Source organism: Ranitomeya variabilis, chromosome 2 (genome assembly GCF_051348905.1).
Source record: "Ranitomeya variabilis isolate aRanVar5 chromosome 2, aRanVar5.hap1, whole genome shotgun sequence".
Lineage (NCBI taxonomy): Eukaryota > Metazoa > Chordata > Amphibia > Anura > Dendrobatidae > Ranitomeya > Ranitomeya variabilis.
Window position 1 is genome coordinate 101,696,021 of NC_135233.1, and position 25,717 is coordinate 101,721,737.

Consider the following 25,717-nt stretch of genomic DNA (forward strand, 5'->3'; position numbering starts at 1 on the left):
GTTACTCCTTAATGATACTGTAGGATGAAGGCCCATCTCTGCATCATCTACTATTTGTCCTTTTGGTATGATCACCTCAGCTGTCAGAAATTTCAGATCCATTGCCAATAATTACATCATAAATATTTTTACTATTAATACTCTTTCATTTATAAACTGCATTTTATTTGGACATGAACATGAAAGGACACCTAGTTTTTAGAAATGTATAACATGCTCTGTTGAAATGCCATGAACGGTGTTGGTCAGCATACTCTTTTAAAGGATACACTGCTATTCTATCAGCTTTAATAGGTTTAAAGTTTTCTACTATAGGTTAGCCATTTTTTAAAGTTCTTAAAATGCACAAAACTCATAATAATGAATAAGAAAGCAAATAAAGTGTATGATGTTGTGGGGCCCAGTGAAGATTAAGCCGGAGAAGCTAATTGAATTACCAAATGCTGCAGCAAAAGTATTGGGTAGGGCCAAGAAGAGGTGAATATAATTATTTTTTAATCCCGTGAATATAAGAACCTAATTTTGTATCCCTTCCTAGCAGATTCAATTAACATCAAATTTAGCAAATATGCCAGTATCAAATTTCAAAATTCAAAGAAATTGTGACACGCCATGTCTGCAGATCAGATTGCCTCTGTACAAATGTCAACCGATAGGTTTTTGTACTGTGATATGTTGAATCCATCATGTATACGTTCCTTTGTAACTTCACACATCAGTAGTGCCATGTGAAAGAGGCCATACATTAATTCTTTTCATCAGTTTTAAAAAGATTTATTACAGTATATCCTGTGAGCTAATGCTGATGTGTATGAAGAAGGTAGGGATGAATTTACAGTTTATGGAAATAATATATATGTTTTATCTGTAAGGAAATGAATGGAATAACAAAATGGTTACACTCTAGCAAACACAAACACCTTTGAAACAAGGGTCATCTGCATTCATATTAGATAAAAGAAAACTTGCTTCACCAAAGATATGCCGACTGCCAAGTTTAGTATTATGGTTCTATAGTTCTTCCATATAATATAAAATAATGGAGGTTAAAACATTTATCCATAGTCAACTATTTCAAATTCTAAGATACTGCTACTACTATTTCTACAGTAAATCCATTAAATTTTGCAATTGGAAAACTACAAACTGAGCACTCTGGTTCATGATGCATATTTTAGCATACATTACTTGAATTGTTAAATTCGCTATGTTTGACAGTTGGAGATAAAGCACTGCAAAACAATGACTGTTTTGTAATAATTTAGATATAAAACAGCAGCAATATGTTTTGCTTAACCTAATGCCTTTTACCTTAGTAATAAGTCTAACATAGCCTTCTACCTTGTATTATTTAGCGTCCAATATCTTAAAGATCTGGCTTACAAGAAAACGTCAAATACTCTATCAGTAAATTTGGGTTCTCTTAAACATTTAATGAAGGTAAGCAGCACAGCCCCAATCGATTTTCAGCTTTCATTGCCAAGAACTGCAGATCAGCTCCTAATCAGATAAATAGAAGCTGATCTGCAGCTCTATGCAGTGGCTACTACACATTAAATGAAGCTGTGCTGTTTAGCTCTGTTCAATATTTACATCCAGACACCCAATCTAATAACAAATGATGTTGGGGCCCCAAGAGTCGGACTACCACCAGTCTGATATTGATAACCTATCCTAAGGAAAGTGAATTAATATTGTATGGCCGGTCATCCTCTTTATTGGTTTATTTCTTTGTTACTTGATTTTGCAGGTATTCTGGCAGTCTTCACACAGGAAGTAAATGAGCTAACCTCAATTATGCAACTCACTACATTTTTTACAACATTTATTGTTTTAGCTTCAAATTTTTTTGAAGAAATACATTTTGTGTCCTCTAATCCTCTCTAAATATTTGATATAGTGTAGATGCATTAAAATTCTTAATGATTGCTGGTCGCCGCAGTTTCAAGCATCTTTCGGGTTCTCTTCTGGGTCTCGTGACCACTCCTCATTTTTGCTGGGTCACACAGGGACTGCTGTGCTTGGTGGAGCTACTTTGATCAATTTAAGCCGTTGACAGCCTATGGAGCCAAAGGCTTACATTACAGAAGCAACTACTCCTCCACACATAAGCCACTCTGCAATGCGGCTAGTCTGATTTGAAATCACATTATAAGAAGAGGAGAAGAGTTGCGATGAAAACTGCGGAAGGCAGCAAGTATATTAATCCATCTACACATCATCACATACATATCTAAAAATGATTAGAGGATATTTTGGGGCATGGGAGTGCTTCTTTAGAAAGGATCTAAAGAAAATTGTTAAAATGCCAGGTACTTGTCATATAAAAAAAATTACACCAAGAAGAACAATTTCAGAACTTTTTCCACTTTTATTTTCACCCATAGTCTGTACAAATCCATTGAGGAACAAACTGAAATACTTTTGAGGGGTAAAACAAAACAACAAAACTGAATAATGTGGTTGTATAAGTAAGAACACCCTCTTATAATTGGAGATGTGGTTGTTTTCAGAATAAGCCAATTGCACTTAGCCAGGACACAGATTAAATCATTTACAATAATTCTTATTAATCCCATACAACATTTAACTGTTCAAGTAGGATTTTCAGAAAAAAGTCATGGTCCATGAACAGTTTATAACACAACAAGGGGATTTCATTGTTGAAAGTTATCAGCCAGGAGAAGGATACAATTTTTTTTTCCAGGGCATCAGATGCACCATATAAAATGATTAAAACGGTCATCAGGAAGTGGCTTAAACAGTGACATTACCTAAAACTGCGGACGAAAAATGGGGTAAGATTTTAGCACAGCCATCCAGGAATAAAACGGATTCTTTATTCAAAAGTAGTTAAAAAATTAAAAGGCACGAGGCCTGTCCATTTAATGTTTTAACTACATTTGAATAAAGAATCTGTTTTATCCCTGGATGGTTGTGTCAGTATCTTTCCCCATTTTTCACCTACGTTCCTGTGATCACAAGTGGAAATGGCACCATCGGGAGGAACTCTGGGCCAAATTTCCAGCTACAAATTCTCAGCGTGGTATGCTTCTTCTTCCCTCTCCCTCTCCCTGCATATCACCTAGAACTGCATGTCCCTCAAAATTGAAGAAAAGACAAAAAATTGGTCCAGATGGATGCCAAGAGGCATTACATTGAATCAGACATCACTTTTCTTACAAAGAAAGTCAATTAAACGTGGTTATGCTTTTCTAAAACATGCACCAATCCTGCAAAAAACACGTAGGAAAATGTGTTATTGTCTGGTGAGACCAAGGTTGATCTTCTTGGCCATAATTCCAAAAGGTATGTTTGACTCAAAGCCAACACTGTGCATAACCCAAAAAACACCATGACCAGAGTGACTTGGTGAAGGCAGCATTATACTTTGGGGCTGTTTTTCAGCAGCTGGTACTGGTGCTTTATTCAATGTAGAGTAAATTTTGAAAATTCAAAATAACAGTACATTTGGTATCAAACCTTCAGGTTTCTGTTAAAATGGCAATTAAATTAAATTAAATTCAATTAAAAGTCTCAAGGTGACCTACAGAGGGCTGTACAAAGGAGATGCCCTTGCAATGTGACAGATTTGAAGCATTACTGCAAGGAAGAGTGGGTACAATTCTAGATGTGCAATGCTAACAGACTCCTACCATAAAATATTAAATGCTGTCATAAATTCAAAGTTTACTTTAACAGTTAATTATTTGAGCATATTTGTGCATCAACATTATTTTACTTACAGTAGTTATTTTTCATTTTACACCCAAAAAGATTGCAGTTTATTTTTCACTTGAATTGTACAGATTGTGGGTGACATTAAATTTTCAAAAAGTTCTGAAATTAAAGTTCATGATATGAATTTTTTGTAAGAGAAACACCTTACATTTTTCAAGGGGTGTTTAGATGTTTTGGATTAACTGTACTTCATTTTATTGAATTATATCCATTGACAAGTTTAAATATTATGTATATCAAATGGAGTGAAACAGTTTGATTGCTCTTGATCTTGGCGCAGACGTTCTGCATAATCTTTTTATCTAATTATTACTGAAAATACAGTATAAATTCCATACACATATTAAAATATAACCATAATTAAATTATTGTGCAAATAGAAGAAGTTGTGGAACAACTTCAATGCTTTCTTATGTAGCTGAGTAGTTTGTCCCCTGAATTACTGTGCATTTACCCTGAATAATTATTGGGAAGAACACTCATTTCCTTATAACTGTGTAGTGTAAACAAGCTGATGATCACCCGATGAATGAGCAAAACACTAATTAGTCAGTTGTAATGATCTTTTGGCTGGCTTAAAAGATCATTGTTTTCGGCAGTTATTGACCTGTGCTTCCTCGAACGATGGCAGACTATGCACACAGATTGTTCTGATTCTATTACAAGCTATTAATTGACCGCCAATTGGCAAATATATAGCCAAATGGAGGTTGCATTTTGTTTTGGCCTTAATGAAGTCTGGAAACTTCTCTACCTATTACCACTGAGTAAATGACAAATTGCAGTCTATTTTGAGTTGCAGACAATTTGTAACATTTGGGCATTGCATTACATGACAGTAGATAACTCTTAAAGGGTGTATGTCAGAAGACACATCCTTACTTATTAGATGATGCTTGAATTATTACTCTGTCCTCTAATTAAGCAGAAAAAGACTTCTTGGCCAATAACATAGGTGGAGAGGGCTGATGACTAGTGATGAGCGAGTGTACTCGTTGCTCGGGTTTTCCCGAGCACGCTCGGGTGACCTCTGAGTATTTGTTAGTGTTTGGAGCTTTGTTTTCATCATGGCAGCTGAACTATTTACAGGTATTAGCCAGGCTGAGTACATGTGGGGGTTGCCTGGCTGCTAGGTAATCCCCACATGTAATCAGGCTGGCTAATTGCTGTAAATCATGCTGCTGAGGGTATTATAAATACTATTATATTTACAGTCATAAACTCGAAGATCACCCAATTGTGCTCGGGAAAACCCGAGCAACGAGTACACTCACTCATCACTACTGATGACCGGTTTGCATGACCATGTTATTGAAATATTGTGTATATTAAACAAATAAGTCCTCTTAACACGTTTTAGTTGCCATGAGGGCCCTGTCTATGTAGTAAAATACTACGTAATATTATGAACCATTAAAATTGATGTCCACTACACATTCTCAATCCATATTTTTGCCCCCAGTAAAATGTGGCAACACACATTCACCAATAGTGCTGGGGTTGTTCCAACAGTGTGAGCACTGTTTCTCCCCGGGCTCACGTAACATTATTATGTCACGCGATCCCTGTCACCAGCCATCACTTCACTTTCCTCACCTTTGGATGTATCACATAAATCCAGGAGAAGTGAGAGCTCACTCTCTCACTTTCTCCAGATGTATGTGATTTGTCCAAAGTTGGGGAAAGTGAAGCAGCCACTGATTGGCCTCAGGGATTGCCTAATATAATAAAATTACGTGAATGACAGAGACAGTGCTGACACTGCTAGAATGGTGCAGGCACCAGAGATAAGTATATGTTTTGTTATTTTGCTGGGGTCAAGCATACGGATTGAGAAGGTGTTGTGGCAACCCTTTTAAGCTTTCTGGGTGATAATGAATTAAAGACTTCATAAAAAGCAGGTTTCTTTCCATGGACAAATGCACTTTATGTGCCATATATAGCTTGTTACAAAATATCACATTTTCTTTGTACATAATATTCATGTTCTAGTTTCATAAAATTGGATTTTTGAAATACTGTAGGTTGATATATTTAATATTATATTTTACAAAATAGAAGATTGTTGCATTCCTATTACTTAAAGTGAAAAAATAAGCAACTATATATTTTAACAAGCCTGTTGCACATTCATACAAGAAACTATCATAGCAGTTTGAACACATCAAACATCTATCAAAGCATTTAACTACACACAACCTAATGATTTTAACATATGAAGAAATTCAACTACACACATCTATGGCACCTTTTGGTCAATACTCAGGCAGTCTGATTAAAAGCATTTAGCAGTTCAATAATGGAAGGTCATGCTTTGTATATTTGAAAATCTTTCTTTCAATGAATGATTTGCAAGATAAGCTTGAGTGCAATTTTCACTTTTTTTTCCAACTTATAAAAACAAACCCAAACTGTAAAAAGATAGAAATTACCAATACAATCTAGAATTTTAAAATTTAAATTTTGAAATAATAATTTACATCTGAAAGTCAAGAGTGGTCCCATTGGTTATCTGAAATTATGTAACATATCAAAAACAATGTTTTTTTCATTATAATTAAATTCATTTTTTGTATATACCTTTAATTTATCATGTTCGCTGAAAGAAATCAGCATGATATTAGCACCTCTAAACACAACTAATCAGGAAATTTTAATTAGCTATAGAAATATAAATACATAAATTATGAATAAATTAAGATCTAGATAAAAAAAGAAATAAACACAATAGTAAACAAAAAAAATCTTAAAATTATTAAATAAGTATTGAAAAAATAATACAAGCTAGAGCACTTTGGCATGCCCACGTCACAATTGTGCAGCACCATTTTTAGAATGAGGATATAGGTAGGAACAAAAGGAAGTCTCCTTATAATACAATTTTGAAAGCTTTTGTAATGAAATAGAATGTGATATATTAAATTTTATTATAGGTAATACTATAGGAGATGAACCCCAGGCGCCTGGTGTGATAATAATATTTTATATTGTACAGTACAAATAATAAATCAATACTTTTATGTCATATTTTCATTACGTCAAAATTACCAATTACCATTACTATATAGAATATGCAAACATTTTGTTGTGCTACAATATTTTTTTTTTACCATAATCATGGTAGAACTTCTTACGTTATATTAATATATTTAATTCAATGGAATAAAACATTTTTTAAATAAAGATCTACTTTTCTTTTTGGTTTTCAACAACTGTGCCATCAGAAGATATTTATGTGCTAATAAGAAGTGTATATTTTTTTTATTTTAAGGAATAGATTTGCAGCTTATTATTTTGACAATTTGTGCCATGTAATAAATCTATACAGTGATAAATTCAGATATTAATATGCCTGGGGCTTTACATTTATGAGTACTTTTGTACTATTTTTCACTAGAAACACCATAATTTTATTTTTTATTTTTTCCGCAAGGTTTTGAACAATATCCATTTCGCTCTACATTGGTCCTTTGTACTGATTGCCAGAAAGATTTCTAATTCCAGGACATGAACCGGCAGCATCTCCAAGTTTCCTCCACACAACCTGGAAGAAAAAAGGAAAAATCTATATTAGCAAACTAAAATGAAAAGAAAAGTTTACCATACTAAGCTTTTTTCTCTAACCTCAGGATAAGACAATGATAGGACAAGGATGCAACTGTAAAATTAAAAATGAATGTACATGTAACATAAAACTGATGCTCTCTTTTCCTTTTTGCTTTCAAAACTCGGCCATCTCAATTGAGAGGGTATAGGGTTTTCAGCTACCACTCACCATTCCATTTAGAAAAGAGGAAAAATCTAGCATTTTCCAATCTTTGATAATGTTACAATGAAGCCTACACATGTTTAAGAAGCCCCCAAAGAAATAAAATTAGGCAAAGTCAAGCTGGACACTTCTACCCCTTACCATAGTCCAAAAAGACTGTCTTTATGGTATGTTCTTCCATGTTCTAACCTTAGAGTTTTACAATTCATTTATCTATACACGTAACTCATTAATCGTCACAGTCTCTTCACTAAACGTACAGTCATCTGATGATTAAAAAAGTTTAAAGAACTTTTATTAAAATTACATTTCAATCTCCAAAACTCCCATGATCACTAGGCAGGGCCTGTTTTAAACAAAGTAGGACCCTGGGAAAAAAATAAAAGTGGGGCCCCAAATTCTGCACTCAAAGAATTATATTATCAGTATGTCCACTAACCCATAGCTTGTCTAGTAAGACACATGATTGATACCTGGCAATTATAAGTTTCACCAGGTATGTGTAGATGGGACATTATCAGTTTTTGTCACTTCCCAATGGAATAATGAATGATGTCGGACAAGTACTTTACGTTTAAAGTGAACCTGTCACCAGGTTTGGCCTATAAGAGATATGGCCATCACCTTTTGGGGCTTATATACAGCATTCTATAATTCTGTATATTTGCCCCCAACACTACCTGCAAGAGAAGAAAAATAACTTTTATTATACTCACCCGTGGGACGGTCCGGTCCAATGGGCGTCACTGGTCTTGGTCTGGCGCCTCCCATCTTCTTATGATCCCTATCTACCTGCTTTCCTAATGTGGATGTCATGTCCCTTCATCATCCACATAGTCTTGTCGGCACAGCGCTCCTGCGCAGGCGTACTTCTCTGCCCTGTGAGGGCGAGCAAAGTACTGCATTGCATCTGAGCCGGGGCTCTTTGACCTTTCCCACCACCTGCATACTGCAGTACTTTGCTCTGCCCTCAATAGGGCAGAGACGTGCGCCTTTGCAGGAGTGCAGTGCTGAGGAGACACGCCATTCACACGAAGCAAGCAGGAGGGTGGCATCACAAGAAGAAGGGAGGCGCCGGACCAAGAAAAGCAACACCCATCGGACTGTACCACCCCGCATGTGAGTATTACCAAAGTTATTTTTCTTCTCTTGCAGGTCAGGTTGGGGGCAGAAATACAGCATTATAGAATTCTGTATATCAGCCCTGAAAGTTGATGGCCATTTCTATAATGGCCAAACCAGGTGACAGGTTTCGTTTAAGTAAAAAAATAACTTAAAAAAGTTGTCCAGTGACAACAAATTATCATCTAATCACAAGATAGGTGATAAGTTATTGATCAGTGGGGATTTGACAACTGAGACCTTTACTGATAAGCAGCATAGGGAACTTTTATCCCAATAAAATGAAACGACAGTGCGCAGAAGCGACCTGCACTTCATTCATTTCCTATGGGGCTTCCGACCTCTGAGCTCAGCTTTTTCTGGCAGCCTCATCAAGAATGAATGGATCAGTGGTCAGGCGTTCCCCGCTCTGACAGTTGGTGCAAGGTTCAGAAGTCAGACACCCACTGAACAGTAACTTATCACTTATCCTATGGAGTGCATAATTTAGGTGACTGCAAATGTCTGGTGACTAGGGTTGAGCGACTTTCATTTTTTTAAGATCGAGTCTGGTTTTGTGAAACCCGATTTAGTCCAGAGTCGAGTCGAGTGAAGTCGGCCGATTATCGCTAAAAGTCGGGGATCGACCGAAACACGAAACTCAATGCAAGTCAATGGGGAAGCATAGCCGGCAGTGAGTGGAGGCCAGGAAAACACCTACAGTGCACATTTTACTGCCAAAAACATCCATTCTTGTTTTCTGAAGCTTGTCAATCTTAATTAACTTTATAATAATAGTTGGGCACTGGAAATTGGGGGTCATTTGGCAAAAGTTGTGGGGGTAGGGCTGGTTCAAGGTTTTAGTGGGCCCAGGAAACATGGACTACGTCATAGCGGTGGAGCAGGGAGAGGTAAGTATTTCAACGTTGCAAGTGCTGTGATCCTGAGCAAGCAGGGGGGGCCCACTCGTTCGCATTGGCACTGGCACAGGGCCCCTCAAAGTACGGCGGTGTGTTTGCATGGCGGGGGCGCCTCCCACCAGCAGCGACACTTTTGCGTACTCTGAGTGGCCCTGTGCCAGTGACGTCGCCAACGAGTATGCCCCCCCACCTGATGAAGGAACCTGCACTTTCATCTGCACCTTCCTCTTTGTCCCTGTGTAAGGTGGTATAATATGCGGGAAGGGGAAACTTACTTTCAGCAGGGTCAGATTCTGGCTGTGTAGAGTACAAGGGGAATGTAGTGGTCTAGGTCAATGTACCAGCAGACTCATCTAGCAGTGGCTGGGCAATGGGCAGGATGATGAGGAAACAGATATAGGGCCAAAGAATAAAGTAGGCTAAATGCAGATCAAAATTGGTAACAGGACTAAACAGGCGGCATTGCTTTGTTCAGTGGAGTAGCAAACCCAAGAGCAGCAGACACTGTTTCAAGGGCCTAACCACACTAGTAGGCCAAATGCAGTTTAATATCTGATAGTATAGGCCGAAAGCCAGAATGTGGAAGCTCAGCTTTGTTCAGTTGAGGACAACACCAGGGAGGGGCAGACACCGTTAGTAGGCCCTAACCACCATTTTGTTTTTTAAAAAACACTTAATGAGAGCCAGAAGGTTGAAGCTCAGCTTTATTCAGTTGAGGGCAACACCAGGGAGGGGCAGACACCGTTAGTAGGCCCTAAACACCATTTTGTTTTTTAAAAAACACTTAATGAGAGCCAGAAGGTAGAAGCTCAGCTTTATTCAGTTGAGGGCAACACCAGGCAGGGGCAGACACCGTTAGTAGGCCGGAACCACCATTTTGTTTTTTAAAAAACACTTAATGAGAGCCAGAAGGTTGAAGCTCAGCTTTATTCAGTTGAGGGCAACACCAGGCAGGGGCAGACACCGTTAGTAGGCCGGAACCAGCAATGTGTTTAAAAACAGCAGTTAATCAGAGCCGGAAGGTAGAAGCTCAGCTTTATTCAGTTGAGGGCAACACCAGGGAGGGGCAGAAGCCGTTAGTAGGCCCTAACCACCATTTTGTTTTTTAAAAAACACTTAATGAGAGCCAGAAGGTTGAAGCTCAGCTTTATTCAGTTGAGGGCAACACCAGGCAGGGGCAGACACCGTTAGTAGGCCGGAACCAGCAATGTGTTTAAAAACAGCAGTTAATCAGAGCCGGAAGGTAGAAGCTCAGCTTTATTCAGTTGAGGGCAACACCAGGGAGGGGCAGACACCGTTAGTAGGCCGGAACCAGCAATGTGTTTAAAAACAGCAGTTAATGAGAGCCAGAAGGTTGAAGCTCAGCTTTATTCAGTTGAGGGCAACACCAGGCAGGGGCAGACACCGTTAGTAGGCCGGAACCAGCAATGTGTTTAAAAACAGCAGTTAATCAGAGCCGGAAGGTAGAAGCTCAGCTTTATTCAGTTGAGGGCAACACCAGGGAGGGGCAGAAGCCGTTGGTAGGCCCTAACCATCATTTTGTTTTTTAAAAAACACTTAATGAGAGCCAGAAGGTTGAAGCTCAGCTTTATTCAGTTGAGGGCAACACCAGGCAGGGGCAGACACCGTTAGTAGGCCGGAACCAGCAATGTGTTTAAAAACAGCAGTTAATCAGAGCCGGAAGGTAGAAGCTCAGCTTTATTCAGTTGAGGGCAACACCAGGGAGGGGCAGACACCGTTAGTAGGCCGGAACCAGCAATGTGTTTAAAAACAGCAGTTAATCAGAGCCGGAAGGTAGAAGCTCAGCTTTATTCAGTTGAGGGCAACACCAGGGAGGGGCAGACACCGTTAGTAGGCCGGAACCAGCAATGTGTTTAAAAACAGCAGTTAATCAGAGCCGGAAGGTAGAAGCTCAGCTTTATTCAGTTGAGGGCAACACCAGGGAGGGGCAGAAGCCGTTAGTAGGCCCTAACCACCATTTTGTTTTTTAAAAAACACTTAATGAGAGCCAGAAGGTAGAAGCTCAGCTTTATTCAGTTGAGGACAACTTGAATTAGGGACTGCATACAGACTTAGCAGGCTGTCCCCTGTGTGGACCATGCATCCAATACATTAACCCATTGAGCCACAAAGGACACGTAACCTTCCGTGGCCATGCCTACAGGTCCATGTGTCTGTTGTCAGGTGTACCTTTGTCAGTGTAGGCCTATTGGAAGGAGGGACCGCAGACAGGCTTCGAAGGCCTAACACAATAAAATTGGCTGGCTGTAGGCACTTTAAAATTGGTTCCAGGGGTACACGGGCAGCAGTGGTCTGGTCAGTGGAGGCCTAGTGGAAGGAGGGACCGCAGACAGGCTTCGAAGGCCTAAAATAACAAACAATAGGCTCATGGCAGTTTTACAGCGGTTACATGGATACACGGGCAGGCAGCTTGGTGGTGAGTGGAGGAGTATTTAAAGTAGGGACCGCAGACAGGCTATCAAAGGCCTAAAATAACAAACAATAGGCTCATGGCAGTTTTACAGCAGTTACATGGATACACGGGCAGGCAGCTTGGTGGTGAGTGGAGGAGTATTTAAAGTAGGGACCGCAGACAGGCTATCAAAGGCCTAAAATAACAAACAATAGGCTCATGGCAGTTTTACAGCGGTTACATGGATACACGGGCAGGCAGCTTGGTGGTGAGTGGAGGAGTATTTAAAGTAGGGACCGCAGACAGGCTATCAAAGGCCTAAAATAACAAACAATAGGCTCATGGCAGTTTTACAGCGGTTACATGGATACACGGGCAGGCAGCTTGGTGGTGAGTGGAGGAGTATTTAAAGTAGGGACCGCAGACAGGCTATCAAAGGCCTAAAATAACAAACAATAGGCTCATGGCAGTTTTACAGCGGTTACATGGATACACGGGCAGGCAGCTTGGTGGTGAGTGGAGGAGTATTTAAAGTAGGGACCGCAGACAGGCTATCAAAGGCCTAAAATAACAAACAATAGGCTCATGGCAGTTTTACAGCGGTTACATGGATACACGGGCAGGCAGCTTGGTGGTGAGTGGAGGAGTATTTAAAGTAGGGACCGCAGACAGGCTATCAAAGGCCTAAAATAACAAACAATAGGCTCATGGCAGTTTTACAGCGGTTACATGGATACACGGGCAGGCAGCTTGGTGGTGAGTGGAGGAGTATTTAAAGTAGGGACCGCAGACAGGCTATCAAAGGCCTAAAATAACAAACAATAGGCTCATGGCAGTTTTACAGCGGTTACATGGATACACGGGCAGGCAGCTTGGTGGTGAGTGGAGGAGTATTTAAAGTAGGGACCGCAGACAGGCTATCAAAGGCCTAAAATAACAAACAATAGGCTCATGGCAGTTTTACAGCGGTTACATGGATACACGGGCAGGCAGCTTGGTGGTGAGTGGAGGAGTATTTAAAGTAGGGACCGCAGACAGGCTATCAAAGGCCTAAAATAACAAACAATAGGCTCATGGCAGTTTTACAGCAGTTACATGGATACACGGGCAGGCAGCTTGGTGGTGAGTGGAGGAGTATTTAAAGTAGGGACCGCAGACAGGCTATCAAAGGCCTAAAATAACAAACAATAGGCTCATGGCAGTTTTACAGCGGTTACATGGATACACGGGCAGGCAGCTTGGTGGTGAGTGGAGGAGTATTTAAAGTAGGGACCGCAGACAGGCTATCAAAGGCCTAAAATAACAAACAATAGGCTCATGGCAGTTTTACAGCGGTTACATGGATACACGGGCAGGCAGCTTGGTGGTGAGTGGAGGAGTATTTAAAGTAGGGACCGCAGACAGGCTATCAAAGGCCTAAAATAACAAACAATAGGCTCATGGCAGTTTTACAGCGGTTACATGGATACACGGGCAGGCAGCTTGGTGGTGAGTGGAGGAGTATTTAAAGTAGGGACCGCAGACAGGCTATCAAAGGCCTAAAATAACAAACAATAGGCTCATGGCAGTTTTACAGCGGTTACATGGATACACGGGCAGGCAGCTTGGTGGTGAGTGGAGGAGTATTTAAAGTAGGGACCGCAGACAGGCTATCAAAGGCCTAAAATAACAAACAATAGGCTCATGGCAGTTTTACAGCGGTTACATGGATACACGGGCAGGCAGCTTGGTGGTGAGTGGAGGAGTATTTAAAGTAGGGACCGCAGACAGGCTATCAAAGGCCTAAAATAACAAACAATAGGCTCATGGCAGTTTTACAGCGGTTACATGGATACACGGGCAGGCAGCTTGGTGGTGAGTGGAGGAGTATTTAAAGTAGGGACCGCAGACAGGCTATCAAAGGCCTAAAATAACAAACAATAGGCTCATGGCAGTTTTACAGCAGTTACATGGATACACGGGCAGGCAGCTTGGTGGTGAGTGGAGGAGTATTTAAAGTAGGGACCGCAGACAGGCTATCAAAGGCCTAAAATAACAAACAATAGGCTCATGGCAGTTTTACAGCGGTTACATGGATACACGGGCAGGCAGCTTGGTGGTGAGTGGAGGAGTATTTAAAGTAGGGACCGCAGACAGGCTATCAAAGGCCTAAAATAACAAACAATAGGCTCATGGCAGTTTTACAGCGGTTACATGGATACACGGGCAGGCAGCTTGGTGGTGAGTGGAGGAGTATTTAAAGTAGGGACCGCAGACAGGCTATCAAAGGCCTAAAATAACAAACAATAGGCTCATGGCAGTTTTACAGCGGTTACATGGATACACGGGCAGGCAGCTTGGTGGTGAGTGGAGGAGTATTTAAAGTAGGGACCGCAGACAGGCTATCAAAGGCCTAAAATAACAAACAATAGGCTCATGGCAGTTTTACAGCGGTTACATGGATACACGGGCAGGCAGCTTGGTGGTGAGTGGAGGAGTATTTAAAGTAGGGACCGCAGACAGGCTATCAAAGGCCTAAAATAACAAACAATAGGCTCATGGCAGCTTTACAGCGGTTACATGGATACACAGGCAGCTTGGTGGTGAGTGGAGGAGTAGTGCAAGGAGTGTCTGTCCCAGTACTCCCAAAATATAAATAGATGTTAATGTCTCGCAAAACAACCAAAACAAAAAAAAAGGTGGCATACTTAGGTACAGGGGTGGGCTCATCTACTGAGTTTCTGACATTGTAATTTGGCAGTAACTATTTAATGGTGCCAATATAGGACACATACACAGAGTACTTTAAGTTGCATCATAGATGTCTACAAATTTGTATTGTCAGTGCCAGACATTGAATGATGTCAGCGAATAGACTAAAGATTGGTGGAGCTGTGCGACATAATTTTGCACGTGGTAGAGCACATTTTGAGCTTGGGTAGGGGGGAACTCTCTTGAGGCCGGCGGGACCGCCCCAGGGCCCCTCATGTTACAACGGTGTGTCTGACGTTGGGTGCGCACCACCACCGCCAGAGACACTACATTGTACTATGAGGGACCCAGTAGCAATGCCGTCAACCAAAAGCGAGCACACCCACCTCTTCAGACAAACAGCAGTCTCACGGGTGCTTGCGCCAAGTCGCGATACCACGGCCCCGTGTGGGGAGTTTTGCCATTTAGGGAGGTGTAAACATGTCGTATGCTGTACAATCAGCTGCAGCAAATTAGACATTAGAAAAGTAATTCACAGGCAAGAGCTTTTCATAGGAAAGCTAGGTGTCGGCCGGGCAAGGTGGGGCAAAAGATTTCGAAATCCAGTTGTGGTTCATTTTAATGAATGTTAGATCGTCAACATTTTGGGTAGCCAGACGAGTCCTTTTTTCGGTTAATATTGAACCTGCAGCACTGAATACTCTTTCTGATAGGACACTTGCTGCCGGGCAAGCAAGCTCCTGCAATGCATATTCTGCCAATTCTGGCCAGGTGTCTAATTTGGAGGCCCAGTAATCAAATGGGAATGACGGTTGAGGGAGAACATCGATAAGGGATGAAAAATAGTTAGTAACCATACTGGACAAATGTTGTCTCCTGTCACTTTCAATTGATGCAGCAGTACCTGTCCTGTCTGCGGTCATAGCAAAATCACTCCACAACCTGGTCAGAAAACCCCTCTGTCCAACGCCACTTCTGATGTGTGCACCCCTAACACTCCTAGTCTGCTGCCCCCTGGAGCTCGTGTGAGAACGATCACGTGCGCTGTGTGCTGGGAATGCCTGAAGCAAACGGTCAACAAGAGTTGATTGTTTGGTTGCTAATATTAGTTCCAAGTTCTCATGTGGCATAATATTTTGCAATTTGCCTTTATAGCGTGGATCAAGGAGGCAGGCCAACCAGTAATCGTCATCGTTCATCATTTTCGTAATGCGTGTGTCCCTTTTTAGGATACGTAAGGCATAATCCGCCATGTGGGCCAAAGTTCCAGTTGTCAAATCTCCGGTTGTGATTGGTTGAGGGGCAGTTGCAGGCAAATCTACATCACTTGTGTCCCTCAAAAAACCAGAACCCGGCCGTGACACGCAACCAATTTCCTGTGCCCCCGGGAAAGGTTCGGCATTAAAAATATACTCATCCCCATCATCCTCCTCGTCCTCCACCTCCTCTTCGCCCGCTACCTCGTCCTGTACACTGCCCTGACCAGACAATGGCTGACTGTCATCAAGGCTTTCCTCTTCCTCTGGTGCAGACGCCTGCTCCTTTATGTGCGTCAAACTTTGCATCAGCAGACGCATTAGGGGGATGCTCATGCTTATTACGGCGTTGTCTGCACTAACCAGCCGTGTGCATTCCTCAAAACACTGAAGGACTTGACACATGTCTTGTATCTTAGACCACTGCACACCTGACAACTCCATGTCTGCCATCCTACTGCCTGCCCGTGTATCCTCCCACAAATAAATAACAGCACGCCTCTGTTCGCACAGTCTCTGAAGCATGTGCAGTGTTGAGTTCCACCTTGTTGCAACGTCTATGATTAGGCGATGCTGGGGAAGGTTCAAAGACCGCTGATAGGTCTGCATACGGCTGGCGTGTACAGGCGAACGTCGGATATGTGAGCAAAGTGCACGCACTTTGAGGAGCAGGTCGGAGAACCCAGGATAAGTTTTCAATAAGCACTGCACCACCAGGTTTAAGGTGTGAGCCAGGCAAGGAATGTGTTTCAGTTGGGAAAGGGAGATGGCAGCCATGAAATTCCTTCCGTTATCACTCACTACCTTGCCTGCCTCAAGATCTACTGTGCCCAGCCACGACTGCGTTTCTTGTTGCAAGAACTCGGACAGAACTTCCGCGGTGTGTCTGTTGTCGCCCAAACACTTCATAGCCAATACAGCCTGCTGACGCTTGGCAGTAGCTGGCCCATAATGGGACAACTGGTGTGCAACAGTGTCATCTGCCGATGGAGTGGTTGGCAGACTGCGTTCTGTGGAAGAGCTGTAGCTTCTGCAGGAGGACGAGGAGGAGGAGGGGGTGCGAACGCCTACAGCCAACTGTTTCCTAGACCGTGGGCTAGGCACAACTGTCCCTAAATTGATGTCGCCTGTGGACCCTGCATCCACCACATTCACCCAGTGTGCCGTGATGGACACATAACGTCCCTGGCCATGCCTACTGGTCCATGCATCTGTAGTCAGGTGCACCTTTGTACTCACAGATTGCCTGAGTGCATGGACGATGCGCTGTTTAACATGCTGGTGCAGGGCTGGGATGGCTTTTCTGGAAAAAAAGTGTCGACTGGGTAGCTCGTATCGTGGTTCAGCGTACTCCATCAGGGCTTTGAAAGCTTCGCTTTCAACTAACCGGTAGGGCATCATCTCTAACGAGATTAGTCTAGCTATGTGGGCATTAAAACCCTGTGTACGCGGATGCGAGGATAAGTACTTCCTTTTTCTAACCAGAGTCTCATGTAGGGTGAGCTGGACTGGAGAGCTGGAGATCGTGGAACTTTCGGGTGTGCCGGTGTACATGGCAGACTGAGAGACGGTTGGAGACGGTATTGTTTCCGCCGGTGCCCTAGATGCAATATTTCCTCCTACAAAACTGGTGGTTCCCTGACCCTGACTGCTTTTGGCTGGCAAAGAAACCTGCACAGATACTGCCGGTGGTGCGGAAAATGGTGGCCTTACAGTGACGGAAGGGATGTTGCGTTGCTGACTAGCTTCATTGGCCGAGGGTGCTACAACCTTAAGGGACGTTTGGTAGTTAGTCCAGGCTTGAAAATGCATGGTGGTTAAGTGTCTATGCATGCAACTAGTATTTAGACTTTTCAGATTCTGACCTCTGCTTAAGCTAGTTGAACATTTTTGACAGATGACTTTGCGCTGATCAGTTGGATGTTGTTTAAAAAAATGCCAGACTGCACTCTTCCTAGACTCGGATCCCTTTTCAGGGATTGCAGACTGAGCTTTAACCGGATGGCCACGCTGTCCTCCAACAGGTTTTGGCTTTGACACGCGTTTTGGGCCAGATACGGGCCCGGCAGATGGAACCTGTTGCGATGTTGATGCCTGCTGCGGCCCCTCCTCCACCTCCGCTTCTGAACTACTGCCGCCTGCACCCTGTTCCCCCAATGGCTGCCAATCGGGGTCAATAACTGGGTCATCTATTACCTCCTCTTCGAGCTCGTGTGCAACTTCGTCTGTGTCACTGTGTCGGTCGGTGGTATAGCGTTCGTGGCGGGGCAACATAGTCTCATCAGGGTCTGATTGTGGATCTGTACCCTGAGAGGGCAATGTGGTGGTCTGAGTCAAAGGAGCAGCATAGTACTCTGGCTGTGGCTGTGCATCAGTGCACTCCATGTCAGAATCTACTTGTAATGGGCATGGCCTGTTAAATGTTTCACTTTCTAAGCCAGGGACGGTATGTGTAAAGAGCTCCATGGAGTGACCCGTTGTGTCGCCTGCTGCATCCTTCTCTCTTGTTGTAGTTTTTGCTGAGGAGGACAAGGAAGCGACTTGTCCCTGACCGTGAACATCCACAAGCGACGCGCTGCTTTTACATTTACCAGTTTCGGAAGAGGAGGCAAAAGAGCTAGAGGCTGAGTCTGCAATGTAAGCCAAAACTTGCTGTTGCTGCTCCGCCTTTAAAAGCGGTTTTCCTACTCCCAGAAAAGAGAGCGTTCGAGGCCTTGTGTAGCCTGACGACGAAACTGGCTCCACAGCTCCAGACTTAGGTGGAATATTTTTATCCCCACGACCACCTGATGCTCCACTACCACTACCATCATTACCAGCTGACAATGAACGCCCACGACGACCTCTTGCACCAGACTTCCTCATTGTTTTAAAATCTTAACCAAAGTAACTTTATTTGTTGCTGTCAAACAACTTACACGGTGAGCTATAACTTCAGTATGATTTCAATATCCCTTAACAGGTTGGTGATACCACAAGGAAAATCAGGCACAATGTTACACACTCTGTTTTCTGTGGCACAAAATCACAGAGATGACACACACGCAGGACTGTCACTCAAGCACTAATGTCAATATTAATCTCCCACCTAATTTATTTTTTTTTTTTTCTCAGGGAGACTTTAGAAACCAAATAATATTAAAAAAACCAAAAAAATAAAAAGCCTTTCTATGGCCCACTGAATGAGAGAGAGAGGTGGCACACCCAGGAGTCAAGACTGGCACACAAGCTGAAAGGGCAATATTACTCTCCCACTGTTTTTTTAAGTTTTTTTTTTTTATTTTCAGGGAGACTTTAGAAACCAAATAATATTAAAAAAACCAAAAAAATAAATAGCCTTTCTATGGCCCACTGAATGAGAGAGAGAGGTGGCACACCCAGGAGTCAAGACTGGCACACAAGCTGAAAGGGCAATATTACTCTCCCACTGTTTTTTTAAGTTTTTTTTTTTTATTTTCAGGGAGACTTTAGAAACCAAATAATATTAAAAAAACCAAAAAAATAAATAGCCTTTCTATGGCCCACTGAATGAGAGAGAGAGGTGGCACACCCAGGAGTCAAGACTGGCGCACAAGCTGAAAGGGCAATATTACTCTCCCACTGTTTTTTTATGTATTTTTTGTTTTTTTAGGGAGACTTTAGAAACCAAATAATATTAAAAAAAAAAAAAAAAAAAAAAAAAAAAAAGGCTTTCTATGGCCCACAATTAGAGAGAGAGAGGTGGCACACCCAGGAGTCAAGACTGGCGCACAAGCTGAAAGGGCAATATTACTCTCCCACTGTTTTTTTAAGTTTTTTTTTTTTATTTTCAGGGAGACTTTAGAAACCAAATAATATTAAAAAAACCAAAAAAATAAATAGCCTTTCTATGGCCCACTGAATGAGAGAGAGAGGTGGCACACCCAGGAGTCAAGACTGGCACACAAGCTGAAAGGGCAATATTACTCTCCCACTGTTTTTTTATGTATTTTTTGTTTTTTAAGGGAGACTTTAGAAACCAAATAATATTAAAAAAAAAACAAAAAAAAAGGCTTTCTATGGCCCACAATTAGAGAGAGAGAGGTGGCACACCCAGGAGTCAAGACTGGCACACAAGCTGAAAGGGCAATATTACTCTCCCACTGTTTTTTTATGTATTTTTTGTTTTTTAAGGGAGACTTTAGAAACCAAATAATATTAAAAAAAAAACAAAAAAAAAAAGGCTTTCTATGGCCCACAATTAGAGAGAGAGGTGGCACACCCAGGAGTCAAGACTGGCACACAAGCTGAAAGGGCAATATTACTCTCCCACTGTTTTTTTAAGTTTTTTTTTTTTTATTTTCAGGGAGACTTTAGAAACCAAATAATATTAAAAAAACCAAAAAAATAAATAGCCTTTCTATGGCCCACTGAATGAGAGAGAGAGGTGGCACACCCAGGAGTCAAGACTGGCGCACAAGCTGAAAGGGCAATATTACTCTCCCACTGTTTTTTTAAGTTTTTTTTTTTTTATTTTCAGGGAGACTTTAGAAACCAAATAATATTAAAAAAACCAAAATAATAAATAGCCTTTCTATGGCCCACTGAATGAGAGAGAGAGGTGGCACACCCAGGAGTCAAGACTGGCGCACAAGCTGAAAGGGCAATATTACTCTCCCACTGTTTTTTTAAGTTTTTTTTTTTTTATTTTCAGGGAGACTTTAGAAACCAAATAATATTAAAAAAACCAAAAAAATAAATAGCCTTTCTATGGCCCACTGAATGAGAGAGAGAGGTGGCACACCCAGGAGTCAAGACTGGCACACAAGCTGAAAGGGCAATATTACTCTCCCACTGTTTTTTTATGTATTTTTTGTTTTTTAAGGGAGACTTTAGAAACCAAATAATATTAAAAAAAAAAAAAAAAAAAAAAAGGCTTTCTATGGCCCACTGAATGAGAGAGAGAGGTGGCACACCCAGGAGTCAAGACTGGCGCACAAGCTGAAAGGGCAATATTACTCTCCCACTGTTTTTTTAAGTTTTTTATTTTTTATTTTCAGGGAGACTTTAGAAACCAAATAATATTAAAAAAACCAAAAAAATAAATAGCCTTTCTATGGCCCACTGAATGAGAGAGAGAGGTGGCACACCCAGGAGTCAAGACTGGCACACAAGCTGAAAGGGCAATATTACTCTCCCACTGTTTTTTTATGTATTTTTTGTTTTTAAGGGAGACTTTAGAAACCAAATAATATTAAAAAAAAAACAAAAAAAAAAAGGCTTTCTATGGCCCACAATTAGAGAGAGAGGTGGCACACCCAGGAGTCAAGACTGGCACACAAGCTGAAAGGGCAATATTACTCTCCCACTGTTTTTTTATTTTTTTTTTTTCAGGGAGACTTTAGAAACCAGATAATAAGAAAAAAAATAAATAAATAAATAGGCTTTCTATAGCCCACTGAATAAGAGATAGCACACACAGCAGTGGCACACAAGCCCTGACTGAGGCCAATATTTTTCTACCACTGATTGATGTAGTGTTTTTGTGTTGAGGTAGAATTTAGAACACAAATCACGGAAAAAATAAATAGGCTTTCTATGGCCCACTCAGTGAGAGATGGCACACACAGGGATGGCACTGTAGCAGAAATGCCAATCTTAATCTCCCACAAAAAAAAAAACAAAAAAAAACAGGGACTGTCCTACAATTACTATCTCCCTGCAGTAATCTAAGCCAGGTATGGCAGGCAGCAATAGGAGTGGACTGATGCACAAATTAAATAAAAAGTGTGGACAAACAAAAAAGATAGCTGTGCAGAAAGGAACAAGAGGATATGTGCTTTGAAAAAAGCAGTTGGTTTCCACAGTGGCGTACACACAGCAATACAGCTATCACGGAGCCTTCTAGGGCAGCCCAATGAGCTACAGCGCTGAGAAAAAAAAAAAAAAATAGCTTCCACTGTTCCTGCACACCGAAGGTGGTGTTGGACAGTGGAAATCGCTACAGCACAAGCGGTTTGGTGGTTAGTGGACCCTGCCTAACGCTATCCCTGCTTCTGACGAAGCGGCAGCAACCTCTCCCTAAGCTCAGATCAGCAGCAGTAAGATGGCGGTCGGCGGGAACGCCCCTTTATAGCCCCTGTGACGCCGCAGACAGCAAGCCAATCACTGCAGTGCCCTTCTCTAAGATGGTGGGGACCAGGATCTATGTCATCACGCTGCCCACACTCTGCGTTCACCTTCATTGGCTGAGAAATGGCGCTTTTCGCGTCATTGAAACGCGACTTTGGCGCGAAAGTCGCGTACCGCATGGCCGACAAGCACAGGGGTCGGATCGGGTTTCATGAGACGCCGACTTAGCCAAAAGTCGGCGACTTTTGAAAATGATCGACCCGTTTCGCTCAACCCTACTGGTGACTGAAACAGCACATAATCAGAAACATATATGATAATGCACAGTGAAAATAACCTGCCACTGCAGCCTTTTTAACATATGAATGCTAGCCGTGTTTTTCACGTATTGCATTCATACCTGTGATAATTAGAGATGAACGAATATTTCAATGTTCGGTTCGGATTACGTTTGTCTAAGTGAGGCAAAAACAAACGCATGTACAACACCTTATAATGGCCCTAAATGCTGCCAAAACACATCAAATGAGGGACAGACACCAGGAAAGTGGCCTTAATTCACCGACAGTGCAGGTTTTAGCATGGCACTGCAGCAATCAGCCAGGCATGAGGCATCAGGGTCTGTGACAGCATTAACAGCTTTCAATTGAACATCACAGTAAGATGAGGTGGGTGGGTGAGGGATTGATGTAGGGCCCCTTTGCACTGATATCACATGCAACACCTCTACCTGCTTTCATGCTGAGCCACAGTCAGGTGGCACACATACTGTATCAGTTTTCTAGACTACCATTGTCAGAAAAATGTAAGTATAGTAGCACAGGTAGTTGAGTCCAAGGAAGTGGAGGCCTGACGGTCTCGAAGGCACACTGCTACAGGCAACATGCATGAAGGAGACCCAACCAGGAGTGTTCACATTTCCAAAAATAATTGGCAGACACCACCAAAGTGGCATAGATTTCACAACAGTAGAAATTGTGTAATAGGGACCGACAGGTCTTCCACTACACCAAATACAGCAGATGAATACCCAACCAGGGGTGTTCACATTTTAAAAACTGAGTGCCTGACACCACTGAAGTGGAATAACTATCACGAGAATAGAAATAGTATAATTGAGACAGACACGTCTTACACTACAGCTAACCCAGCAGATGTAGACCAACCATGATTGTTAACATCATCAGCAGCAGCCACAGGAAACACAGAAGCCACACTAAAGATATCGTAGAGTGCAATTACGTGACATTAATGCATCGCACTAAAAAATGCAACATCACTTAATATGTACAGTCTGCGATTGGGGTGCAAAATGTCCTTGGAGATCCATGACTTGTTCATCTTAATGAAAGTTAGGCGGTTTACACTTTCACGGGACAGCTGGCTGTGCTTATCCATCAGGACACTACCAGCAGTGCTGAAGACACGTTCTGAGAGAACGCTGGCTGCTGGGCAAGATAAAACTTCCAAGGCGTGTGAGGTAAGCTCAGGCCACTCATCAATTTTGGAAGACCAAAATGTGAAAGGGTCCAAACCCTCCCTCATAGTATTGATATTTAGTTCTAGATAGTCCTGCACCATCCTCTCCATTCATTCACCATGTGTAAGACTTGGACTCTGATGTGCTGGTGCACAATTTGGTCTAAAAAAAAGTGTCAAAGGACTCACAGAAATAGCTTCTTCCACTTCAACCACTGCTGCTGCTATTAATGTTTTGGAGTTGAAGATTTGACGTGCTGAAGATTAGAAGTTTACAGTGGCAATGCAAACAGTGTGCTTCACTGCTGTCTTGGGGGAAAAGCTATCTTAAAGTTGTGTAAAAGCATGTTTTGATACTCCAGCATTCACGGGTCCCTTTCTAGGGTGGGAATCATCTGTTAAAATTTGGTTTTATAACATGGATCTAATAAAGTGACAACCCAGTAGTCAGCATTATTCCTATTCATAACTATACGGGGATCATGTTGCAGATAGTGCAACAAGAAGGAACTCATATGTCGGGCTCTACCATGAGGTCAAAGTCCATGCTGGGTTGGTGGCTGGGGAGCAATGAGGCTTGATTCCTCCATCCCCTCCTGCCAACCACAAACAACAGAGAGGGGAGGATTATCCTCTTCATCTGACAGTTGCTCCCCCATCACCTCTACCTCCTCCATTTGTTCTTCGGATCTTGCACATTTGGTAGCAGTTTGTCTGTTACCACCAGCCACCCTCGATCACAGTAATCCACCCTCCCTTGGCACCTGTTTGATGACAGTCTTGAACTTGGAGACAATGTTATCTCTTCCGCATCCTCCTCTGCTTTCTCCTCTTCTGAGACTACCATCTCCTCCCGCAGGCTATTCAATGTCATCTCCAGCATATAGATGACCAGAATAGTGATGCTGATGATGGCGGCATCAGCGATAACCATCTTAGTAGCCATTTCAAAACTGTGCAGAAGGGTGCAGAGGTCCTTAATCTGTAGCCACTCTGTAAACGTGATATGCACCATGCCCGTAGTGCGTTGGCCAAGGCTATACAACACGACACACTGCTTCAGGACTTGTTGCTGCTGCCACAGTCGCACCAACATGTGCAGAGTGGAATTCCACAGTGTCAACACATTGCTTATCAACCTGTTAACTGGCATGGACAAAGACCTCTGTATCAATGCAAGTCGATGAGCAGAGGGGTGCGAACTGGAGCAGCTCACCCAGGCCAGGATCGTGGCTGAGAAAACCCTGTACCACCAGGATGAGGACATGAGCCATGCAAGGTACATGTGAGAGTTTGCCTTGCCGCAGGGCCGCCACCAGGTGCAAACCTGCCACCAGGTTGCACAGTTATCGGACACGGTCTTCCCTGGATGCAGGTTCAGCGGAGACAGCCATTGATCAAACTCAGCCTGGAGAGCTGTCCTCAACTCTTCAACCTCAAAGGTTGAGGGTGCAGGTGGAGGCCCTAGAGGAGATAGAGAAGGCAGAAGCAGTGGAGGAAGTGCTAAATGTAGGGGTTTGTCCTGCAAGCCTTGATGATTCCAAGACTTGTGGAGCAGTGCCTGTCCCCACAGCCATCAGATTCTCCCAGTGCCCAGTCAGCGAGATGTAACGCCTTTGGCCATGCTTACTCGTCCAAGTGTCTGTGGTGAAATGCACCCTGGCAGACAGAGAATTTGTCAAGGAATGGATGATGTTGTTTGCGACATGCTGGTGTAGCGCAGGCACAGCTTTCTTAGAAAAGTAATTGCGACTGGGTAATTGGAACTGGGGGACTGCGACAGCCATCAGATTTCGTAAACCTTCTGTATCTACCACGTGGAAAGGCAGCATTTCTGTGGCCGAGGAATGGAGATGGTGAAGTTCAACATCTTAGCTTTGTCATGCAAAGGAGGAAACAATCTTTTACATGACCACAACTGCAGAACTGTGGGCTGGCAATTTTTCTCACACTGCTAGCGTGGATCTCACCGAAGTCACTGCAGTTCAGCCCGGCTGGGAACGAAGCCTCAGTGAACGTAGCTATCCTTGATGACGTCACCTCCAGTCACTGAGGCTGCGCTCACAGCAGTTCATTCCCCAGTGGTTCTCAGCCTGAACGGTCTCATCTTGGCACCGTCCAGGTTGAAATTATTTCTCCCCCTGAGATGGATTATGGCGTGGGACACAACAATGGACAGGTATGGCATATTGCTGTTTTATTATTTTTCATTTATTACAGGAGATTGAGGGCTTTGGTAGATTTAGGCAAGATTGTG

General features: G+C 42.5%; 1 protein-coding gene across 1 annotated transcript in view; it reads right to left on the minus strand.

The window, feature by feature from the left end:
- Positions 1-7,009: 7,009 nt before the first annotated feature.
- CCDC85A (coiled-coil domain containing 85A) overlaps positions 7,010-25,717 on the minus strand; it is a 556,034-nt gene continuing 537,326 nt past the window's right edge. The window contains exon 3 of the mRNA XM_077282765.1: positions 7,010-7,285. Coding sequence (XP_077138880.1) covers positions 7,236-7,285 — 50 coding nt within the window. The 3' untranslated portion in view covers positions 7,010-7,235. The remainder of the gene's footprint in view (positions 7,286-25,717) is intronic.